Source organism: Bufo gargarizans, chromosome 3 (genome assembly GCF_014858855.1).
Source record: "Bufo gargarizans isolate SCDJY-AF-19 chromosome 3, ASM1485885v1, whole genome shotgun sequence".
NCBI lineage: Eukaryota > Metazoa > Chordata > Amphibia > Anura > Bufonidae > Bufo > Bufo gargarizans.
Genome location: NC_058082.1, coordinates 213,682,118 through 213,701,711, shown reverse-complemented (window position 1 = coordinate 213,701,711; position 19,594 = coordinate 213,682,118). Strand labels below are relative to the sequence as shown.

Below are 19,594 nucleotides of genomic sequence, written 5' to 3'. Positions count from 1 at the left end.
AATTTCTGAGTGAACTGGAGATGAAACAGTCACTAGTCCAGCACGTATGATGTTGCCGTGCAAATACCGCCTTGCGTACAGCGGTTCAATATGGTTCCACTTGAGTTAATGTTACTCACTGTTTCCCGTGTGAATTCACTCGGTTAGGTCTGCGGGAGGTTCTCTGTCGTGGCGTCCCACGCTTCAGTCTTTCCCCGCTATATTGGTGTCGGGTCCAGTTGTCAGTGTGGATCCCGTCTGCACTCTCGTGGGAGACCTGTGTCAGCTGTTTCACTTACGTGAATTTCACAGCGCTTCTTGGTCTTGGTCTTGGTCGTGAGTAGGTGGATGAACTTTTAGTACATGGCCATGTACCGCTGCGATGGTTCTTTCACAGGTAATACGCCCAGACACGTTTCGAGATATCTTATCTCTTCCTCAGTGGGTAAGACCTGTGAGCTCTAATCTCGCTTTTTGTATGTTCTCATCTCAATTGGATAATTGGTTTCACCTATCCCAAAGCTTGTGTGGGAAAATGGGGCCTTGCTTTTCGTTGACCTTTACTTTTTCATATGTTGTTTCTACCTAAACGCTCTCTTTCGGTGGCAATTTAGCGATACCTTTCTAATAGTATTCAGTCTCTCTGTATACATATAGGCATGTGTATATCGGTTATACAATCGAATATGGGAGATATATATGAGTACATAAAATTCGTACAATCAAATAAAATACAATATAAAATAAATAAAATTAGGATGTGTCAAATCAGAGACACCTCCTAGTTATATTCATCTAGAAGGCAGTATCTTATAATGCAAGGGAATGTTATTATATCAGCATTGTATGGTAGATGATTGTACATCTACATGTCTTACTATACTGGTATCCACAGTATTATCAGAGGATTTTAATCCTGAGTGGTGGATATCGATCTATATCCTCTTGAGGGCTGATTGATTCGATATTAGAATGCTATTGTGATTTTATTTATCATTTTCAATTTATTTATAATTTTCAAAGGATGGTAGATCTGTTTCTCTTTCTTATATGTATCCTTCTCTATAATCTTTATTTCTCAGTTTTAATAAAATTTCTTTTTGCTATTGCGTTATTTTTCTTTTGTATTGCGTTTTTTTTTTTTTTTTAAAAAGTTCATGCGATTTTTATCAGAGTGCGTTTTTTTATATAATTTGTTATTATTTGTTTTTATATATACAAAAGATCCTATTTCTCTTCTAATAGAGAGATTTTTTCAGCTCAATCGGAAATATAATATTTCATTTTGCCATATATGGAAAATCATTACTCCCTTTTGAATAGTCAGTTTTTATTTTCCGTCCATACTGCTATGGATGAATTTATATTTTATGCTCAATTTTGTTTTCCTCCGGTATTTTATTTAATTTAGATGAAGCCAAAAATTTCCAAATCAGAATTTAACCCTGCAGGGAGAAGGCTGCCAAAATCATAAATCCTTCTGGACTCAGCCCGTGACATTCTCATGATGTGGTTACCTCCTCTCCAGTGTATGTCCACCTTTTCCAGGGCCACAAAAGAGAAACCCTTGGGGTCACTGTTATGCACCATTTTAAAGTGCTTAGATAGAGAATGGTTTTCATATCCTTTTCTGATGTTATTTAGATGTTCTGTGATCCTCACTCGCAGGGGTCTCTTAGTTCTGCCAATATATTGTTTTTGGCAGGGGCACTGGAAAAGGTAGACAACACTGGAGGAGTCACAAGTCAAACAGCCCTTAATGTCTAACGTGAATTGGTTCTGAGTGGATTGTACCCTACTTATCTTTTTTGGGAATGTTGAGTGTTTACACCCCGAACACCTCCCACATCTGTAGAACCCATTCATCTTCAGCCATTTTTGAAGTGTAGGTGCATCTTTTTTCTTGTGATTGGTTATTGAGGGTGCTATTTTTAAACCTAAATTTGGTGCTTTAGTGAAAGTGATTAATGGGGAAGTGTGTAACATAGGTCCAATGACCTTGTCTCTTAATAGGAAGTGCCAGTGTTGGTTTATAATGTGTCGTATTTGTTTGGATTGTGAACTATAAGGTAGGATTAGTCTCAATTCGCCTTCCTTATTTGTGTTTTTGTGCATGTTTGGCTGAAAAAAGGTTTCTCTCTCTGTTTCTCTTATTTTTTCCAGAGCATCTATCAGAACTTTTTCGGGGTAGCCCTTACATTCAAATTCTTGTTTCATTTTTAGGGCCTCCATTTCGAAATCCGCTTCCTCTGTACAGTTTCGCTTAATACGGCGGAACTGTCCTGAGGGAATATTTAGCAGCCACTGGGGTAGGTGGCAGCTCATGAATGGTATGAAGCTATTTTTCGCTGTGGGTTTGTAATAAGTATTGCACCTGTATTTGTTATCACATTGTGTGATCTGGATGTCCAAAAACTCTATAGATGTTTCCTTAATTTTGGACAAAAAGATCAAGTTTTTATCATTGTGATTCAGGGTCTTTAGGAATTCTTGCAATAGATGTTCATCTTTTCTCCATACAAACAGGACGTCGTCAATATAGCGACGCCATAGGGCCAGGTCCGTCCCCAGTTTGGGGGTGATGTTTTCGTGCTCCCACTGTGCCAAAAATAGATTTGCATAACTGGGGGCGAACCTGGTCCCCATGGCCGTCCCACACAGCTGCAGGTAATGATCGCCCTCAAAATAGAAATAATTATGATGGAGTATAAATTGGATCCCCTCCATCAAAAATTCGATCTGTTTGGTGCATAGGGTACCATCCATTTCTAGTTGTAATTTTACGGCTGCCATCCCTTGGTCATGTTTTATGCTGGTATACAGGGATTGGACATCTAGTGTCCCAATAATCCAGCCTGGTTCTACGACAAGACCCTCTAACGTCCCGATAATATCTGTGGTATCTCGAATATAGGATTTGGTCTTCCTCACTACAGGCTGTAATAGTACATCAATGTACTGGGAGAGATTCGAGGTCATTGACCCTATCCCAGATATTATCGGACGTCCTGGTGGTTGTTCCAAGCATTTATGAATTTTGGGCAGGCAGTAGAAGACTGGAAGTCTTCCCTGCGTGCCCAAAATAAAATTCCATTCCTGGTCGGACAGAATATTGTCTCTTACACCTCTGTCACAATAGTTTGTGAGACTTTTATTAAATTCCTGTCCTGGGTCTGTCTTTAGTTTTTTGTATGTAGTAGTGTCTCCCAATTGTCTGAGACACTCATCAATATATTGTGTGGTGTTCATGACCACTATGGCCCCCCCCCTTATCTGCGGGGCGTATTGTAATATTTTCTTGTTTCTGCAGTTCTTTAATAGCCCGGATTTCCCCCCCTGTTAGATTGTTCCTTTGGCTCTGTCTATCCTTAATCCTTCTCAGATCACTCTCCACTGATCTTTGAAATGTTGCCATGTCATGGCCGATCTCATTTTTTGGGAATTTTCTTGATTTGTTCTTCAGATTGGTATGTTGAACTCCTCCCTTATTCTCATTATCATCACATATTTGAGGTTCTACTGTTATGGGGTTCTTTTGAAAGTACTTTTTTAGACATAATTTCCTCATAAATTTTTGCAGTCCTATATATGTGTCAAATTTGTTAAGTTTGGATGTGGGTGCGAATTTCAGTCCTTTGTCTAGGAGTTTTATCTGTGTGTTCGTAAGTGTTGTGGAACTTATATTGACTATTGAATCTGGTACAGTTATTGATTTCTCCTTCTGTCTCTCCCCCTTCTTTCTCTGTCCTCTTCTTGTTTTTCTATCTCTAATTGTGTATATTGATGTTGGTGGTGTTGCCTCCTGTAAGGTCGTTTGTATGGTTGTTGGTGATATACTGGAGACAGAAGTCGCTGTCTCAAATTGTACGGGTGACCTGGTGGGGTTTGTCGTGTCTGCTTCCTTACTGGTGTCTGTAAGTGTTGGTTTGGTCTTAGTGATGGTGATCTGTGTCTTATCCGTGGTTTGTGGTGTGGTGGGGTCCTGTCTAAAAAATAGTTGTCTTGTAAAGTTTCATATCTATTGTGTGTTGATATGTTATAGCCTCCCTGACTATATTTATTATTTTGTCCCCCCTCCAATCCTCTCACTTGTGGATATGGTTCTCTCTCTGTGTTTGGTACCACCTCTTGCGTCTGTGGTAGGTTACCTCGAGGTTTAGGATAGTTCTTATATTTCTTTGTTTTTTTATTCATTATTTCTAATTCTGTCCTATCTAGGCCTTTGCATAATTTTCTTCCCATTCCTCGAATTCACTGTCTTTGGGGAATTTTTCAAGCAGCTGTTTATATTTAGCTATTTCAAGGTTCAGATTTTCTAGGATTTCCATTCTCCTTTTTATTATTACATGTATCAATGCAATAGATTGTGAGAATAACAGATCTCCCATTCTTTGTTGAAAGATTCACAGCATAAATCTTGTGCTGGCGTTTTGTTAAGCATCAGCCCTCTAGGGATTTTCCCTTGTTCTATGAATTGTCTCAATGATCGTACCTCCCAATGCTGTCTTAGCTGTTTTTGTAGTAGGTGTTCTAATTCCTTGAATGTTTCCGATATTGTGGGTTTATTCTGATGTTCATTATTAACATTCCCTTCAAAATTATAAGCTTCAGCTGTCTGCCGTTTCAATTCCACGTGGTTCCAAAAGTCCATGTCTAAATCAGAGGAGCTCTACCTGCTTCAAATGGGGGTATATGGGTAATTTGCAAAGGATGCTGTGCAGGTGGCTCACTTTGATTCGACACGACAGGTGCACAGGTTCAAAGAAGAACCCCCTGATTCTGATCAATGAAATATAGACTGGATGGAACCGGCACTCAAAACAATCGGATTTCACGTGGAAGTTGAATAAAAATTTATTAAACAATCAACACTATATACTAGATGCACCAAAGTAAAATTCATATAAAATATATAAAAAATAATAAAAAGCATATATCTCAGTGTTAACCAAGCGAGTAGAGTATTCTTAAGGCACAGGGGTCTGAAGTGCTACGCACAGAGGGCTGCATCCGTGTCCCCCCATGCTATGCTGTGAATCTTTCAACAAAGAATGGGAGAATCTGTTATTCTCACAATCTATTGCATTGATACATGTAATAATAAAAAGGAGAATGGAAATCCTAGAAAATCTGAACCTTGAAATAGCTAAATATAAACAGCTGCTTGAAAAATTCCCCAAAGACAGTGAATTCGAGGAATGGGAAGAAAAATTATGCAAAGGCCTAGATAGGACAGAATTAGAAATAATGAATAAAAAAACAAAGAAATATAAGAACTATCCTAAACCTCGAGGTAACCTACCACAGACGCAAGAGGTGGTACCAAACACAGAGAGAGAACCATATCCACAAGTGAGAGGATTGGAGGGGGGACAAAATAATAAATATAGTCAGGGAGGCTATAACATATCAACACACAATAGATATGAAACTTTACAAGACAACTATTTTTTAGACAGGACCCCACCACACCACAAACCACGGATAAGACACAGATCACCATCACTAAGACCAAACTAACACTTACAGACACCAGTAAGGAAGCAGACACGACAAACCCCACCAGGTCACCCGTACAATTTGAGACAGCGACTTCTGTCTCCAGTATATCACCAACAACCATACAAACGACCTTACAGGAGGCAACACCACCAACATCAATATACACAATTAGAGATAGAAAAACAAGAAGAGGACAGAGAAAGAAGGGGGAGAGACAGAAGGAGAAATCAATAACTGTACCAGATTCAATAGTCAATATAAGTTCCACAACACTTACGAACACACAGATAAAACTCCTAGACAAAGGACTGAAATTCGCACCCACATCCAAACTTAACAAATTTGACACATATATAGGACTGCAAAAATTTATGAGGAAATTATGTCTAAAAAAGTACTTTCAAAAGAACCCCATAACAGTAGAACCTCAAATATGTGATGATAATGAGAATAAGGGAGGAGTTCAACATACCAATCTGAAGAACAAATCAAGAAAATTCCCAAAAAATGAGATCGGCCATGACATGGCAACATTTCAAAGATCAGTGGAGAGTGATCTGAGAAGGATTAAGGATAGACAGAGCCAAAGGAACAATCTAACAGGGGGGGAAATCCGGGCTATTAAAGAACTGCAGAAACAAGAAAATATTACAATACGCCCCGCAGATAAGGGGGGGGCCATAGTGGTCATGAACACCACACAATATATTGATGAGTGTCTCAGACAATTGGGAGACACTACTACATACAAAAAACTAAAGACAGACCCAGGACAGGAATTTAATAAAAGTCTCACAAACTATTGTGACAGAGGTGTAAGACAGGGCCGGCGTCATAACCCGGCATCCCCGGGCAAGTGCCGGGGCCCAATGCTCCTGGGGGGGCCCACTGAGCTGCTATGAGCACTTCCATCAATACAGATGGGAGCTCTCACTGCTGTCATTTCAGTTACGCAGTACCCCTTTGGTGGGGCCCTCTGAGCTGCAGAGACTCAGAACACGCCCCCTCTACACAGGACACACGCTGCCTGAGGAGAGAGACCGGAGGGCTGGAGGCTGGAGCTGGAGCAGAGACGTGTGTAGACAGTCTGTGAGTGAGTCTGCAGTCTGCACTGTGAATGTCTCTTGTCTGTGGGACAGAAGGGGGGGGTCTCTTCGATCGGCTGCTGCTTCATGCTATTTAGTTGTGTTACTGTTTCATTAAGCAGTTTGCCCCCATGACACCTGCCCCCCCCCCATATCCTGTCCTATCTCATCCTCATGGGGCCCCTGCTGTCTTCTTTCCTCCCTCATGTATCCAGAGCTCCTGTTTCACCCTCCTATCTCCTGTTGCTGCCCTGCACAGACCTCCTGCCCCTTCTTGTATGAATTCCCCTCAGAGCCCCTTCCACCTACTTGCTGTGTCCACCCCTCCTGTCCATCCAGGGCCCCTGTCTCACTCCTCTGCCTCTCATTATGGTGGCATCTGAACCGCATTCACCATAAGGACCTTCTAACATCACAGGGTCATGTGACTGTGCCCCCAACCCCGTACTGTGCCCCTTTATACCCTGCATTGTGCCCTCTTACCATACCCTGTGCAGTGCCCATAGTCATTCCCTGTACTGTGCCCTCTTATACCCTTTTATCCGGTCACTGTATGGTGGTTTTATCATTGTATGGCGGTGTTATTACTATATGGCGGTGGTATCCAATAACTGCATGGCCATAACTGTATCCCTTTCCCTGCCCACGCCATCCTTTTTTAGACCTGGCATGAGCGGGAAAAGATACAGATTGCGGTGCTAAGGACCTTTGTGCCACAATCTGTGTCAGAAATACGCCTAAGGCTACTTTCACACCTGCGTTTAGGTGCGGATTCGTCTGGTATCTGCACAGACGGATCCGCACCTATAATGCAAACGCTTACATCCGTTCAGAACGGATACGTTTGCATGATAATGCAAACGGATCAGTTTAGACTTTACATTGAAAGTCAATGGGGGACGGATCCGTTTGAAAATTGAGCCATATTGTGTCAACTTCAAACAGATCCGTCCCCATTGACTTACATTGTAAGTCTGGACGGATCCGTTTGCCTCCGCACGGCCAGGCTGCAAGCAGCGTTCAGGTGTCTGCCTGCTGAGCGGAGCGGAGGACAGACGGTGCCAGACTGATGCATTCTGAGCGGATCCGCATCCACTCAGAATGCATTAGGGCTGGACGAATCCGTTCGGGGCCGCTTGTGAGAGCCTTCAAACGGAACTCACAAGCGGAGCCCCGAACGCAAGTGTGAAAGTAGCCTTACATAGACGTATTTCTATGTAATAAATGACCCCCTAATTGTATTATTATTCGGGGGAGGGCTAATATCTTTATATTATATAGATTCTAGTGTATTATACTGTGCCCTGTATTTCCCAGTAGAAAATGATCCTTGGGAAGCACAGTCCTCACCCCTGACCACCAGGACCAGGTAGCGCTCTGTCAGTACATGGCGGCCCCCCTCCGCCACGCTGCTCCGCTGTGTACTGGGGCTTATTCTGACACTAGGGCTGGGTTCACATCCCATTTGTGCCATCCATTTAATGTATACCAAAAATGTATGCGTTACCAGATGCCTCAGACTGATGCCGTACAGTGGTGTCCGTTCACCATACAATCCTCAGACTGATGCCGTACAGTGGCGTCCGTTCACCATACAGTTCCATTGTAAAAAAAACATATACGTTAACGTATGCATTTTTTACTTGACTCTGCAGGATACAAAAACGTGGAGCGCTGCACATGACCACCAGAGCCCCCATTAAATATAATAGCCCCTCGTGCCCCCTCCATACAGTATAACCCCCAGTGTGGGGGCGACTGGGGGTCATTATTCTGCATGGAGGGTCACTGTGGGGTCATTATACTGTGAGGGCCCTTTACATAGTATAATGACCCTCAGTGTCCCCCATTTAGTATAATGACCCCCAGAGCCCCCTCCATACAGTATTCCCCCAGTGTGGGGGCTACTGGGGGTCATTATTCTGAATGGGGGCGACTGGGGGTTATTATTCTGAATGCAGGGCCACAGGTGGTCATAATACAGTGGGGGGGGGGGATTGGGGGTTCATTATACTGTGTGAAGGGCCACTAGTAGTCATTATACTGTGTGAAGGGCCACTAGTAGTCATTATACTGTATAGGGGCCACTGGGGGTCATTATACTGTGTGGGAGCCACAGGGGGACATGTCAATGTAAAAAAATGCCTCACGGGGGCCCACTGGGATTTATCGCCCAAGGGCCCACATGAACCTGGAGCCGGCCCTGGTGTAAGAGACAATATTCTGTCCGACCAGGAATGGAATTTTATTTTGGGCACGCAGGGAAGACTTCCAGTCTTCTACTGCCTGCCCAAAATTCATAAATGCTTGGAACAACCACCAGGACGTCCGATAATATCTGGGATAGGGTCAATGACCTCGAATCTCTCCCAGTACATTGATGTACTATTACAGCCTGTAGTGAGGAAGACCAAATCCTATATTCGAGATACCACAGATATTATCGGGACGTTAGAGGGTCTTGTCGTAGAACCAGGCTGGATTATTGGGACACTAGATGTCCAATCCCTGTATACCAGCATAAAACATGACCAAGGGATGGCAGCCGTAAAATTACAACTAGAAATGGATGGTACCCTATGCACCAAACAGATCGAATTTTTGATGGAGGGGATCCAATTTATACTCCATCATAATTATTTCTATTTTGAGGGCGATCATTACCTGCAGCTGTGTGGGACGGCCATGGGGACCAGGTTCGCCCCCAGTTATGCAAATCTATTTTTGGCACAGTGGGAGCACGAAAACATCACCCCCAAACTGGGGACGGACCTGGCCCTATGGCGTCGCTATATTGACGACGTCCTGTTTGTATGGAGAAAAGATGAACATCTATTGCAAGAATTCCTAAAGACCCTGAATCACAATGATAAAAACTTGATCTTTTTGTCCAAAATTAAGGAAACATCTATAGAGTTTTTGGACATCCAGATCACACAATGTGATAACAAATACAGGTGCAATACTTATTACAAACCCACAGCGAAAAATAGCTTCATACCATTCATGAGCTGCCACCTACCCCAGTGGCTGCTAAATATTCCCTCAGGACAGTTCCGCCGTATTAAGCGAAACTGTACAGAGGAAGCGGATTTCGAAATGGAGGCCCTAAAAATGAAACAAGAATTTGAATGTAAGGGCTACCCCGAAAAAGTTCTGATAGATGCTCTGGAAAAAATAAGAGAAACAGAGAGAGAAACCTTTTTTCAGCCAAACATGCACAAAAACACAAATAAGGAAGGCGAATTGAGACTAATCCTACCTTATAGTTCACAATCCAAACAAATACGACACATTATAAACCAACACTGGCACTTCCTATTAAGAGACAAGGTCATTGGACCTATGTTACACACTTCCCCATTAATCACTTTCACTAAAGCACCAAATTTAGGTTTAAAAATAGCACCCTCAATAACCAATCACAAGAAAAAAGATGCACCTACACTTCAAAAATGGCTGAAGATGAATGGGTTCTACAGATGTGGGAGGTGTTCGGGGTGTAAACACTCAACATTCCCAAAAAAGATAAGTAGGGTACAATCCACTCAGAACCAATTCACGTTAGACATTAAGGGCTGTTTGACTTGTGACTCCTCCAGTGTTGTCTACCTTTTCCAGTGCCCCTGCCAAAAACAATATATTGGCAGAACTAAGAGACCCCTGCGAGTGAGGATCACAGAACATCTAAATAACATCAGAAAAGGATATGAAAACCATTCTCTATCTAAGCACTTTAAAATGGTGCATAACAGTGACCCCAAGGGTTTCTCTTTTGTGGCCCTGGAAAAGGTGGACATACACTGGAGAGGAGGTAACCACATCATGAGAATGTCACGGGCTGAGTCCAGAAGGATTTATGATTTTGGCAGCCTTCTCCCTGCAGGGTTAAATTCTGATTTGGAAATTTTTGGCTTCATCTAAATTATAAGTCTTAAATAAAATACCGGAGGAAAACAAAATTGAGCATAAAATATAAATTCATCCATAGCAGTATGGACGGAAAATAAAAACTGACTATTCAAAAGGGAGTAATGATTTTCCATATATGGCAAAATGAAATATTATATTTCCGATTGAGCTGAAAAAATCTCTCTATTAGAAGAGAAATAGGATCTTTTGTATATATAAAAACAAATAATAACAAATTATATAAAAAAACGCAATACAAAAGAAAAATAACGCAATAGCAAAAAGAAATTTTATTAAAACTGAGAAATAAAGATTATAGAGAAGGATACATATAAGAAAGAGAAACAGATCTACCATCCTTTGAAAATTATAAATAAATTGAAAATGATAAATAAAATCACAATAGCATTCTAATATCGAATCAATCAGCCCTCAAGAGGATATAGATCGATATCCACCACTCAGGATTAAAATCCTCTGATAATACTGTGGATACCAGTATAGTAAGACATGTAGATGTACAATCATCTACCATACAATGCTGATATAATAACATTCCCTTGCATTATAAGATACTGCCTTCTATATGAATATAACTAGGAGGTGTCTCTGATTTGACACATCCTAATTTTATTTATTTTATATTGTATTTTATTTGATTGTACGAATTTTATGTACTCATATATATCTCCCATATTCGATTGTATAACCGATATACACATGCCTATATGTATACAGAGAGACTGAATACTATTAGAAAGGTATCGCTAAATTGCCACCGAAAGAGATCGTTTAGGTAGAAACAACATATGAAAAAGTAAAGGTCAACGAAAAGCAAGGCCCCATTTTCCCACACAAGCTTTGGGATAGGTGAAACCAATTATCCAATTGAGATGAGAACATACAAAAAGCGAGATTAGAGCTCACAGGTCTTACCCACTGAGGAAGAGATAAGATATCTCGAAACGCGTCTGGGCGTATTACCTGTGAAAGAACCATCGCAGCGGTACATGGCCATGTACTAAAAGTTCATCCACCTACTCACGACCAAGACCAAGACCAAGAAGCGCTGTGAAATTCACGTAAGTGAAACAGCTGACACAGGTCTCCCACGAGAGTGCAGACGGGATCCACACTGACAACTGGACCCGACACCAATATAGCGGGGAAAGACTGAAGCGTGGGACGCCACGACAGAGAACCTCCCGCAGACCTAACCGAGTGAATTCACACGGGAAACAGTGAGTAACATTAACTCAAGTGGAACCATATTGAACCGCTGTACGCAAGGCGGTATTTGCACGGCAACATCATACGTGCTGGACTAGTGACTGTTTCATCTCCAGTTCACTCAGAAATTGAGATCACTATAGGTGATGGATAATTGAACTCAGCTCACCTCTAAATACCTTTTCTCTACCCCATACGGTGGCACAAGATTTTATCTACATGCATTTAAGCTTATGTGAAATTTATATGTGAATAATACCTGCGACTATTCTAAGCACAATATTCAACAAGCTCTGTATAGCTCCGTCACGGACGACTGTGATTCAATAGCCTACCCAATTGGGGGGACACGGATGCAGCCCTCTGTGCGTAGCACTTCAGACCCCTGTGCCTTAAGAATACTCTACTCGCTTGGTTAACACTGAGATATATGCTTTTTATTATTTTTTATATATTTTATATGAATTTTACTTTGGTGCATCTAGTATATAGTGTTGATTGTTTAATAAATTTTTATTCAACTTCCACGTGAAATCCGATTGTTTTGAGTGCCGGTTCCATCCAGTCTATATTTCATTGATCAGAATCAGGGGGTTCTTCTTTGAACCTGTGCACCTGTCGTGTCGAATCAAAGTGAGCCACCTGCACAGCATCCTTTGCATATAATGAAGTGGTGTATACAGATATATAATTGAGTGGTGTATACAGACATATAACGGAGCAGTGGATACAGATATATAATGGAGCGGTGGATACAGATATACAATAGAGCGGTGGATACAGATATGTAATGGAGCGGTGTACTGTACATTCATATATTTATGGATCGATCGCAATCTTGATTCATTACATTTGGGATATTGGACTATGTAACGTATTTGTGTACACTGCTCCATTTTACATCTGCATACACCGCTCTATTATATATCTGTATATACCGCTCTATTATATATCTGTATCCACTGCTCCACCATCGTCTCCCCCGACACCAGGGCCAGCGAGGCGACGCTGAGTAGTATCCACATATTCCTCATAACTTCCCCCTGTAAGGCTGTGCGGTGACACCACAGGAACTTCTGCCGCTCTCCCACTTGTTGCTATAGGAATCCCAGCACATATTGGCCTAACTCCACCGCTTTGGCTGTGTGCAGAGCAGTAGTTATGATTGCAGAATAAATTATGTCCAGACCTTTAGATGAAGTTCAAACGTTGCTTTACTTGAAATAACTTGCATCCAAAAGGTATACAGCTTTGGTCTCTTGGTCCCAGCAGGTTTTGGCAATTATTGGCAGGAATGAGTACTTGTGCTACAAATGTGGAGCTTGCAGGATAAAACTTCTGCTTGGTAGCTCTATAACTGTGGCAGGATTAGCTTCTGCACTTATCTGGTACCCTCTGCTGTGTGGAGACAGACTAGCTGAGGAGGAATTGGCTTCTCCTAGGCACTGAACTTATTTCACAGACGGATTCTAAGGGGATGCTTTCTTCCTGGAACTCTGGAGGTTGTCTGTAGTTTTCTGCTTTCCTCATCCAGCTGAGCTGAAGGTGCTCAAGCTGGGTATATGGCAAAGTCTCAGCCGAGACTAGGTCCTTGCTGTCTTCCCAATACAAGGGGAACTACACACACACACACACACACACACACCCAACCCCTAGCAGGGGGTGGGCTACACTCCTCTAACTTCCTTCTCCACTCATGCTGCAGGGTGTGGGACTAGACAACCTCTCCACAGAGGGGGAGCTAAGCTGGAATAATCCATTCCAGCTCAGCCAACTGCCAATGTGTTGCTGCCACCTATTGGTAACCAGGCAAATTACAGGAACAATTGCATTTAACATGGATTTATATGAAAATTTGTGGAAGACCTAATGTAAATTATATCTGATGACAGTATAAAGGCTCTTAGGAGATAGTAGCGGGGTAGAGGCGTGTAGTAACACAACTCTGGGGTGTTACATATTTATTAGCTATGTTCCTATAGTGGCTGAATGTTTCCTTGTGTCCTTGTCCTTGTGGTAATGGAGATATAATTTTTGATTGTGCAAGGGGATGAGAAGTTGGCGTAGTAAGAATGGAGGGAGCGTGGCCTGGAGGTCAAATCCAGTCCTTGGCAACTGATACATTGGAACAAAATTAGGGAAAAACATATAAAAATATTCTCTATATTCGTTAATTATAGCAAGCCAATAGGAAAGTTGCCTATGGACAGCTCTAAGTTGGATTCGCAATGCGAGAATATTACTTTGCCTATTTTTTTAAATAAATAGAATACTGAGTCATTATTCTATTTATTGCAAAAAATAGGCATAGTAATATTCTCGCATTGCGCATCCAACTTAGTTCTGTGTATAGGCAACGTTCCTAATGGTTGGCTTGCTAGAATTAATGAATATAACGAATACGAATATAGCGCTATATTCTCTATATTCGTTAATTCTAACAAGCCAACCATTAGGAACGTTGCCTATACACAAAATTAGGTTGGATGCTCAATGCGTAATTTTACTCGCATTGCACATCCAACTTTGAGCGTGGTCTAGATGTGGTCTCACATCCGACAGTACATTCTAGCATGGCGGCGTTCCCATGGTGATGGGGATGCTCCATGCGCACGGGAAGTCGGCACTCGTCAGACGCGCCAACGGGCACTGACTGGAGCGGGCAAGGAGCACAGAGTCCCCCGGACATGTAAGAAGAACTGCTTTTGGGAAGTGGTAACAACTTAAAATAAATAAATAAATAAATAAAAATGAATGAATATTCGAATTAGCGAATATATAGCACTATATTCGAAATATTCGCGAATTAGTGAAGTGCTGATATTCGAGATTAAAATTCGCTAATCGAATTGTCTCGCTCAACGCTAGTGAGCAGCGCTGTGCTATGGAGCTCAAGCCTGTACAGCGCTTACAGTACGGATGCAGGGAGTACGTACTCCCATGCACAGCACTGTATGGTGTACAGATTCTAAAGCGCTATTTCACATTAAAGCTAAAAAAAAATAAAGTGCATTACACATATTATATTAGACCATTTTCTATAATTTTTAATAAACTGTAAAATAATAAACTGTAAATTATTTACAGCATTAGAAGAAGAGAAGTGAGGACAATGACTATTCTACCATTTATGCAACCTGGTTACCCTGAATCCATACACATTTGTCTGCCAAATCTGTGTTATTTTTGGCAGGACACTAATGTGTATAGAGCGCTCCTGCCTCTCTCCCCTGTCCTCATCTCCCATACACATTACAGAAGGATCAGGCTCTGTGTATTTTAAACCCCAATCCTTCTGTTCTACCACTAGAGGTGTCTGCCATCTGCTTTCTCAGTCTTGGCTATGTTAAAGATAATACAACCATAATGGATGCAGATGGTTGTATTATCTGTAACGGAAGCATTTTTACTAAGCTCTGCCTGATTCAGCAAAAACGCTAGTAAAACTAATTTTACTACCATAGTTTGATTTCCTTGTTTCACAGGCTTTATATTAAAATATGTCTAGCCATGAAAAATAATCACAAAACAGTAAATAAGAGACATTATGGTATCAACATAATCATAAAAACCTGCACAATTCAGTCACCACATTGTTTATAGTGATAAATAAGTTAGGCTACTTTCACGCTTGCATTCAGGGTTCCGCTTGTGAGTTCCGTTTGAAGGCTCTCACAAGCGGCCCCGAACGGATCCGTACATCCCCAATGCATCCTGACTGGATAAGGATCAGAATGCATCAGTACGGCTCCGTTTCGCCTCTGTTCCGCTCAGGAGGCGGACACCCAAACGCTGCTTGCAGCGTTTTGGTGTCCGTCTGGCCGTGCAGAGCCAAACGGATCCGTCCAGACTGACAATGTAAGTCAATGGGGACGGATCCGTTTGACGTTGACACAATATGGTGCAATTTCAAACGGATCCGTCCCCCATTGACTTTCAATGCAAAGTCTGGACGGATCCGTCTGACTAACAATTAGACTTAGATTTTTTTCAGAAATATAATGCAGACGGATCCGTTCTGAACGGATACCATCGTTTGCATTATAGGTGCGGATCCGTCTGTGCAGATACCAGATGGATCCGCTCCGAACGCAAGTGTGAAAGTAGCCTAAATGGTCTGAAGAAAAATGCATTTAACCCCTAAAAATTGTTATAAATTAAACACGTATATGGCAAAATGGTACAAGTTCATAATGTTTTAAAAATTGTGTCGGTCTATGGCTATGAATATGGGAAATCAAAAATGTTAAAAACTTCTCTTCAAGTGCAGCAACCACATTTTCCAGCAAGAAGAGAGGTTTTTTCATACTTTGGTAAAATTGACAGGAAGACATATTTAACTAAAGGGGCTCATTGTGGCTCTATGTCTCAAGGGCCCAAATAAATCTGATTTGTATGTAAGGGTGACCAAATGGTTACTTCAAGGAGTTCTGATAGATTTTAAGAAAATCCATGTAATTTCTATTAAAGGGGTTGTCCCAATTTCACTCCAGTGAGGACCATGCTTATCTTATGAGACTTTTTAATAGAACATGCAACTTTTTTGTAAAAACGTGCGACTTTTTCGTAAAGATGTGCGACTTTTGTAAAGCTGCTTACTGACGGATAAACTGCTACCGTCAAACCACAGTCATAAATCTGCCCTCTCTGGAGTGAAGCAAGCAACATAGCTGTCGAGTGCCTGCTGTTTCACACTGCAGATACCCAGTGATAATGTTTACAATTGGCCATAATGCCAATAACAGACATTTAACCCCTCAGATACCGTGCTCAAATGTGACCATGGCATCTGAGGGCTAAAAAACCCAGGAGCATGTGCTCCCCAGGCTGAAATGCTTTCTATTTGCTGAGATCAGGGAAGGCATTCTTAGTGGTAACAGGCCTGAGCCTGTACAAGGCTTCCAGGCCTATTACTGGTATATTCTAATGTAGGCCTACACGTGGTGGCACTGCATTGGAATATACCAATTTTTTTTTTTTTCAGTAATAGATTAAATTCCATTACTTAATAGAAATGGCAATCTAATGATTGCATGTTTGAGTCACCTTGTGGGCTTAAAACAAGTTACATAAAGTTAGATAAAATATTAAAAAGAAATGAAAAAAATTCTAATCAACTCCTTTTCCCCAAAATGAAAATGAAAATAAACAACAAAAAACAATCATAGGCATCACCGAGTCTGAAAATGCCTGTATGGACGTATTCCGTATTTGTTGCGGATCCGTTCTTTTTGGACATCAAAATACATATGGTCTTGTGCATGAGCCCGTAACCTTAAAAATACTTGTTATTGTGTTATTTTCATGAATAATATACTGTATGTTTTACCTTATAGAGCTCTGTATCAATCAAGGAGTGGAGGATGAAATCGAGTATGCTAGTGTTGGTGAGCCTTTGTATGCTGTTTGCCCACTTCTGGACTTAGTTGGGAGAAATAATTTCAGTGTAACCTGGGTAAGAATTGACTCACAAACAGAAATCACCTCAGACAGACAAGCAAGAGTTCACCAGGATGAACAATATCTAAAGTTTATCCCTGCGGAGCTACAAGATAGCGGATTATACCAATGTATTCTCAGGTGAGACTATGTTCACAGCTTAGGGGTCCATTCACACGACCGTATTTCTGGGTCCACTTCCGCTCCCCAATTTTGCAGAATGGGTGTGGACCCTCTAATTTCAATGGGGCCACAAAAGACCAATACATTTTTTTTTTTTTTCCCCAAAACAAGTAAAATGCAATCATAAAAACCAGACAACTCTTTTAAACCCAGAATAGGTTCTGTCCTTAAAGGGCTTCTGTCACTCCACTAAACTCATTTTTTTTTTTTGTCTCCTTAAAATCCTTATGCTGCGATTTCTCAATATATAGGGCTATTACTCAGTTTGGTTCAGTAGTTATATAAAAAAAACAGACTTTTATAATATGCAAATTACCTCTCTGGCAGCAGGTAGGGTGGCTACCTGCTGCTAGCAGCCGCATCCTCCATTCATAATGACGCCCCCTCCTCATGTTGATTGACAGGGCCAGCGGACGCGCTCGTTCTCTGACTGGCCCTGTCTGCGTTTTTAATCCCGCGCCGGTCTTCAGTTGGCGCAGGCGCACTCAGTGGAGGACGCTCGCTCGGCCGCTCCATCCTCAGTGCGCCTGCGCCGGGTGTACATGTGACATCATTTTGAGAAATCGCAGCATAAGGATTTTAAGGAGACAAAAAAAAAATGAGTTTAGTGGAGTGACAGAAGCCCTTTAAGGACAGAACCTATTCTGGGTTTAAAAGGGTTGTCTGGTTTTAGAAGGAAACTGGCCAATCCTAGAGATCTGCCTGCAGTAAAGAACTGGTAAGCACTTACCTGACAGATCCTGCACAGCCGCTCCAGTTCGATTATTGGCCTCATTGGGTGCACCACTGTGACCAATGATTAGCTACAGCAGTAATGTGACATCTCTGCTGTAGCTGGATAAGTAGACCCCATGCTCAAGTTCTCCCAGCAGGGCTCTAGCAGGCAAGTACTTACAAGTTCTTTACTACAGGTGGATCTCATGGGTTTTCTGGTTTACACCCGAAACTGGACAACCCCTTCTTTTTTAATGAACACACTGCAGTAACCATACACTTATTCCCATTGACCTAGCCATATAAAAGTTTGCTTTCTTGTGTGGTCACTTGTATTTTAACGGCATCATTAACTTTCACTTATTTGGTGGCTTTGGGTGGAAATATGTATCTGGTACATCAGTTTTGTTGTCTTCTTCATGGTGTCTTTCTTTACATACAGAAATTCAACATACTGCATCAAGAAGATTAGCCAAGTAGTAGTAACTAAGCATGATGACGGTCTCTGCTATAATTATTCCACAAGGTATACATTTGAAGATATTATAGGACCATCAGATACAATTCAATGTCCAGAGCTAAGTATCTATGTTAACAGAAAAACACAAGCTAAATGGCTTAAGGTAATAATGTTATTATTTATGTTTTTATTTTATTTATTCGTAACCACCAATGCATACATCCCATCCAAGAAAGGTATAGGGTGAGCGTTCCATGAATTTTAAGAGCCGCCTCTAAATTAAACAAATTTGTGTTTACCCGCAATGATTGCTTGTACACTTGCATGATATTGCCAGTTTTATTTACAGTAAAGAAAAGTTTTTATGATGTATATGCAGTAATACCTCATATAATGTGTATATCCTAAAAATCATCCGTCACAGTGGGACTAAAGAGGACTAAAAGTTCTGCGAACTTGGACTTGCAGATCTTTAGAGCGAGGGATTGAAATAAACCCCTGATTCACTGGTTAAATAATTAACTAGTTTAAGACCAGGCCACATTCCTATGTTAATGACCGGGCATTTTTTATTTTTTTTTAAGTGCAGGTTTGAAGACTGTTCAGTTATGCAATAATTGTGGTGTCATTTTTTTTTTTCCTCCATGAGGTCTTTATTTTTATGCTTTTTTATATTAGTGTATTTTAGAACATTTGAATCAATTTGTCTCATCAAGCAGAGTTCTACACCGGCAGCGGGGTGGTCCCAAAGCTGTCATTTGATGGACATGCTAAATAGCGGCATAAGTGCAGAGGCTCTGCTTCCACTTCCAGAGCAGTGACGGATCTTGCGCCACTATCTGGCAGTATAGCTTTGGGTCAGAATTATAGGTGCTGGTTGGGTTAGCATTGGCATTCCATTTTGTTTTCAATTATTTGTTTTAAATGTTGTATCCCCTGCCCCAAGGTTATAAGAGACCTTTTGGGGAAATGAAAAACACTGGTTTTCATGCATTTTATTTATTTTTTGCCAAATACACTGAGCACGATGTTACAGTCTGTAGTGAAATATAAAACACACTAGGTACAAAGCTCTTTGGTTTTTGTTAAG

At 41.3% G+C, this 19,594-nt stretch overlaps 1 protein-coding gene across 3 annotated transcripts in view; it reads left to right on the top strand.

Moving 5' to 3' along the window:
* Positions 1–19,594, top strand: part of LOC122931522 (interleukin-1 receptor type 1-like) — a 105,643-nt gene that overhangs the window by 32,618 nt on the left and 53,431 nt on the right. For all 3 annotated transcript variants that reach the window (XM_044285591.1, XM_044285592.1, XM_044285593.1), the window contains exons 3-4: positions 17,045–17,288; positions 18,487–18,667. In XM_044285591.1, the coding sequence (XP_044141526.1) occupies positions 17,045–17,288; positions 18,487–18,667 (425 nt within the window). The remainder of the gene's footprint in view (positions 1–17,044; positions 17,289–18,486; positions 18,668–19,594) is intronic.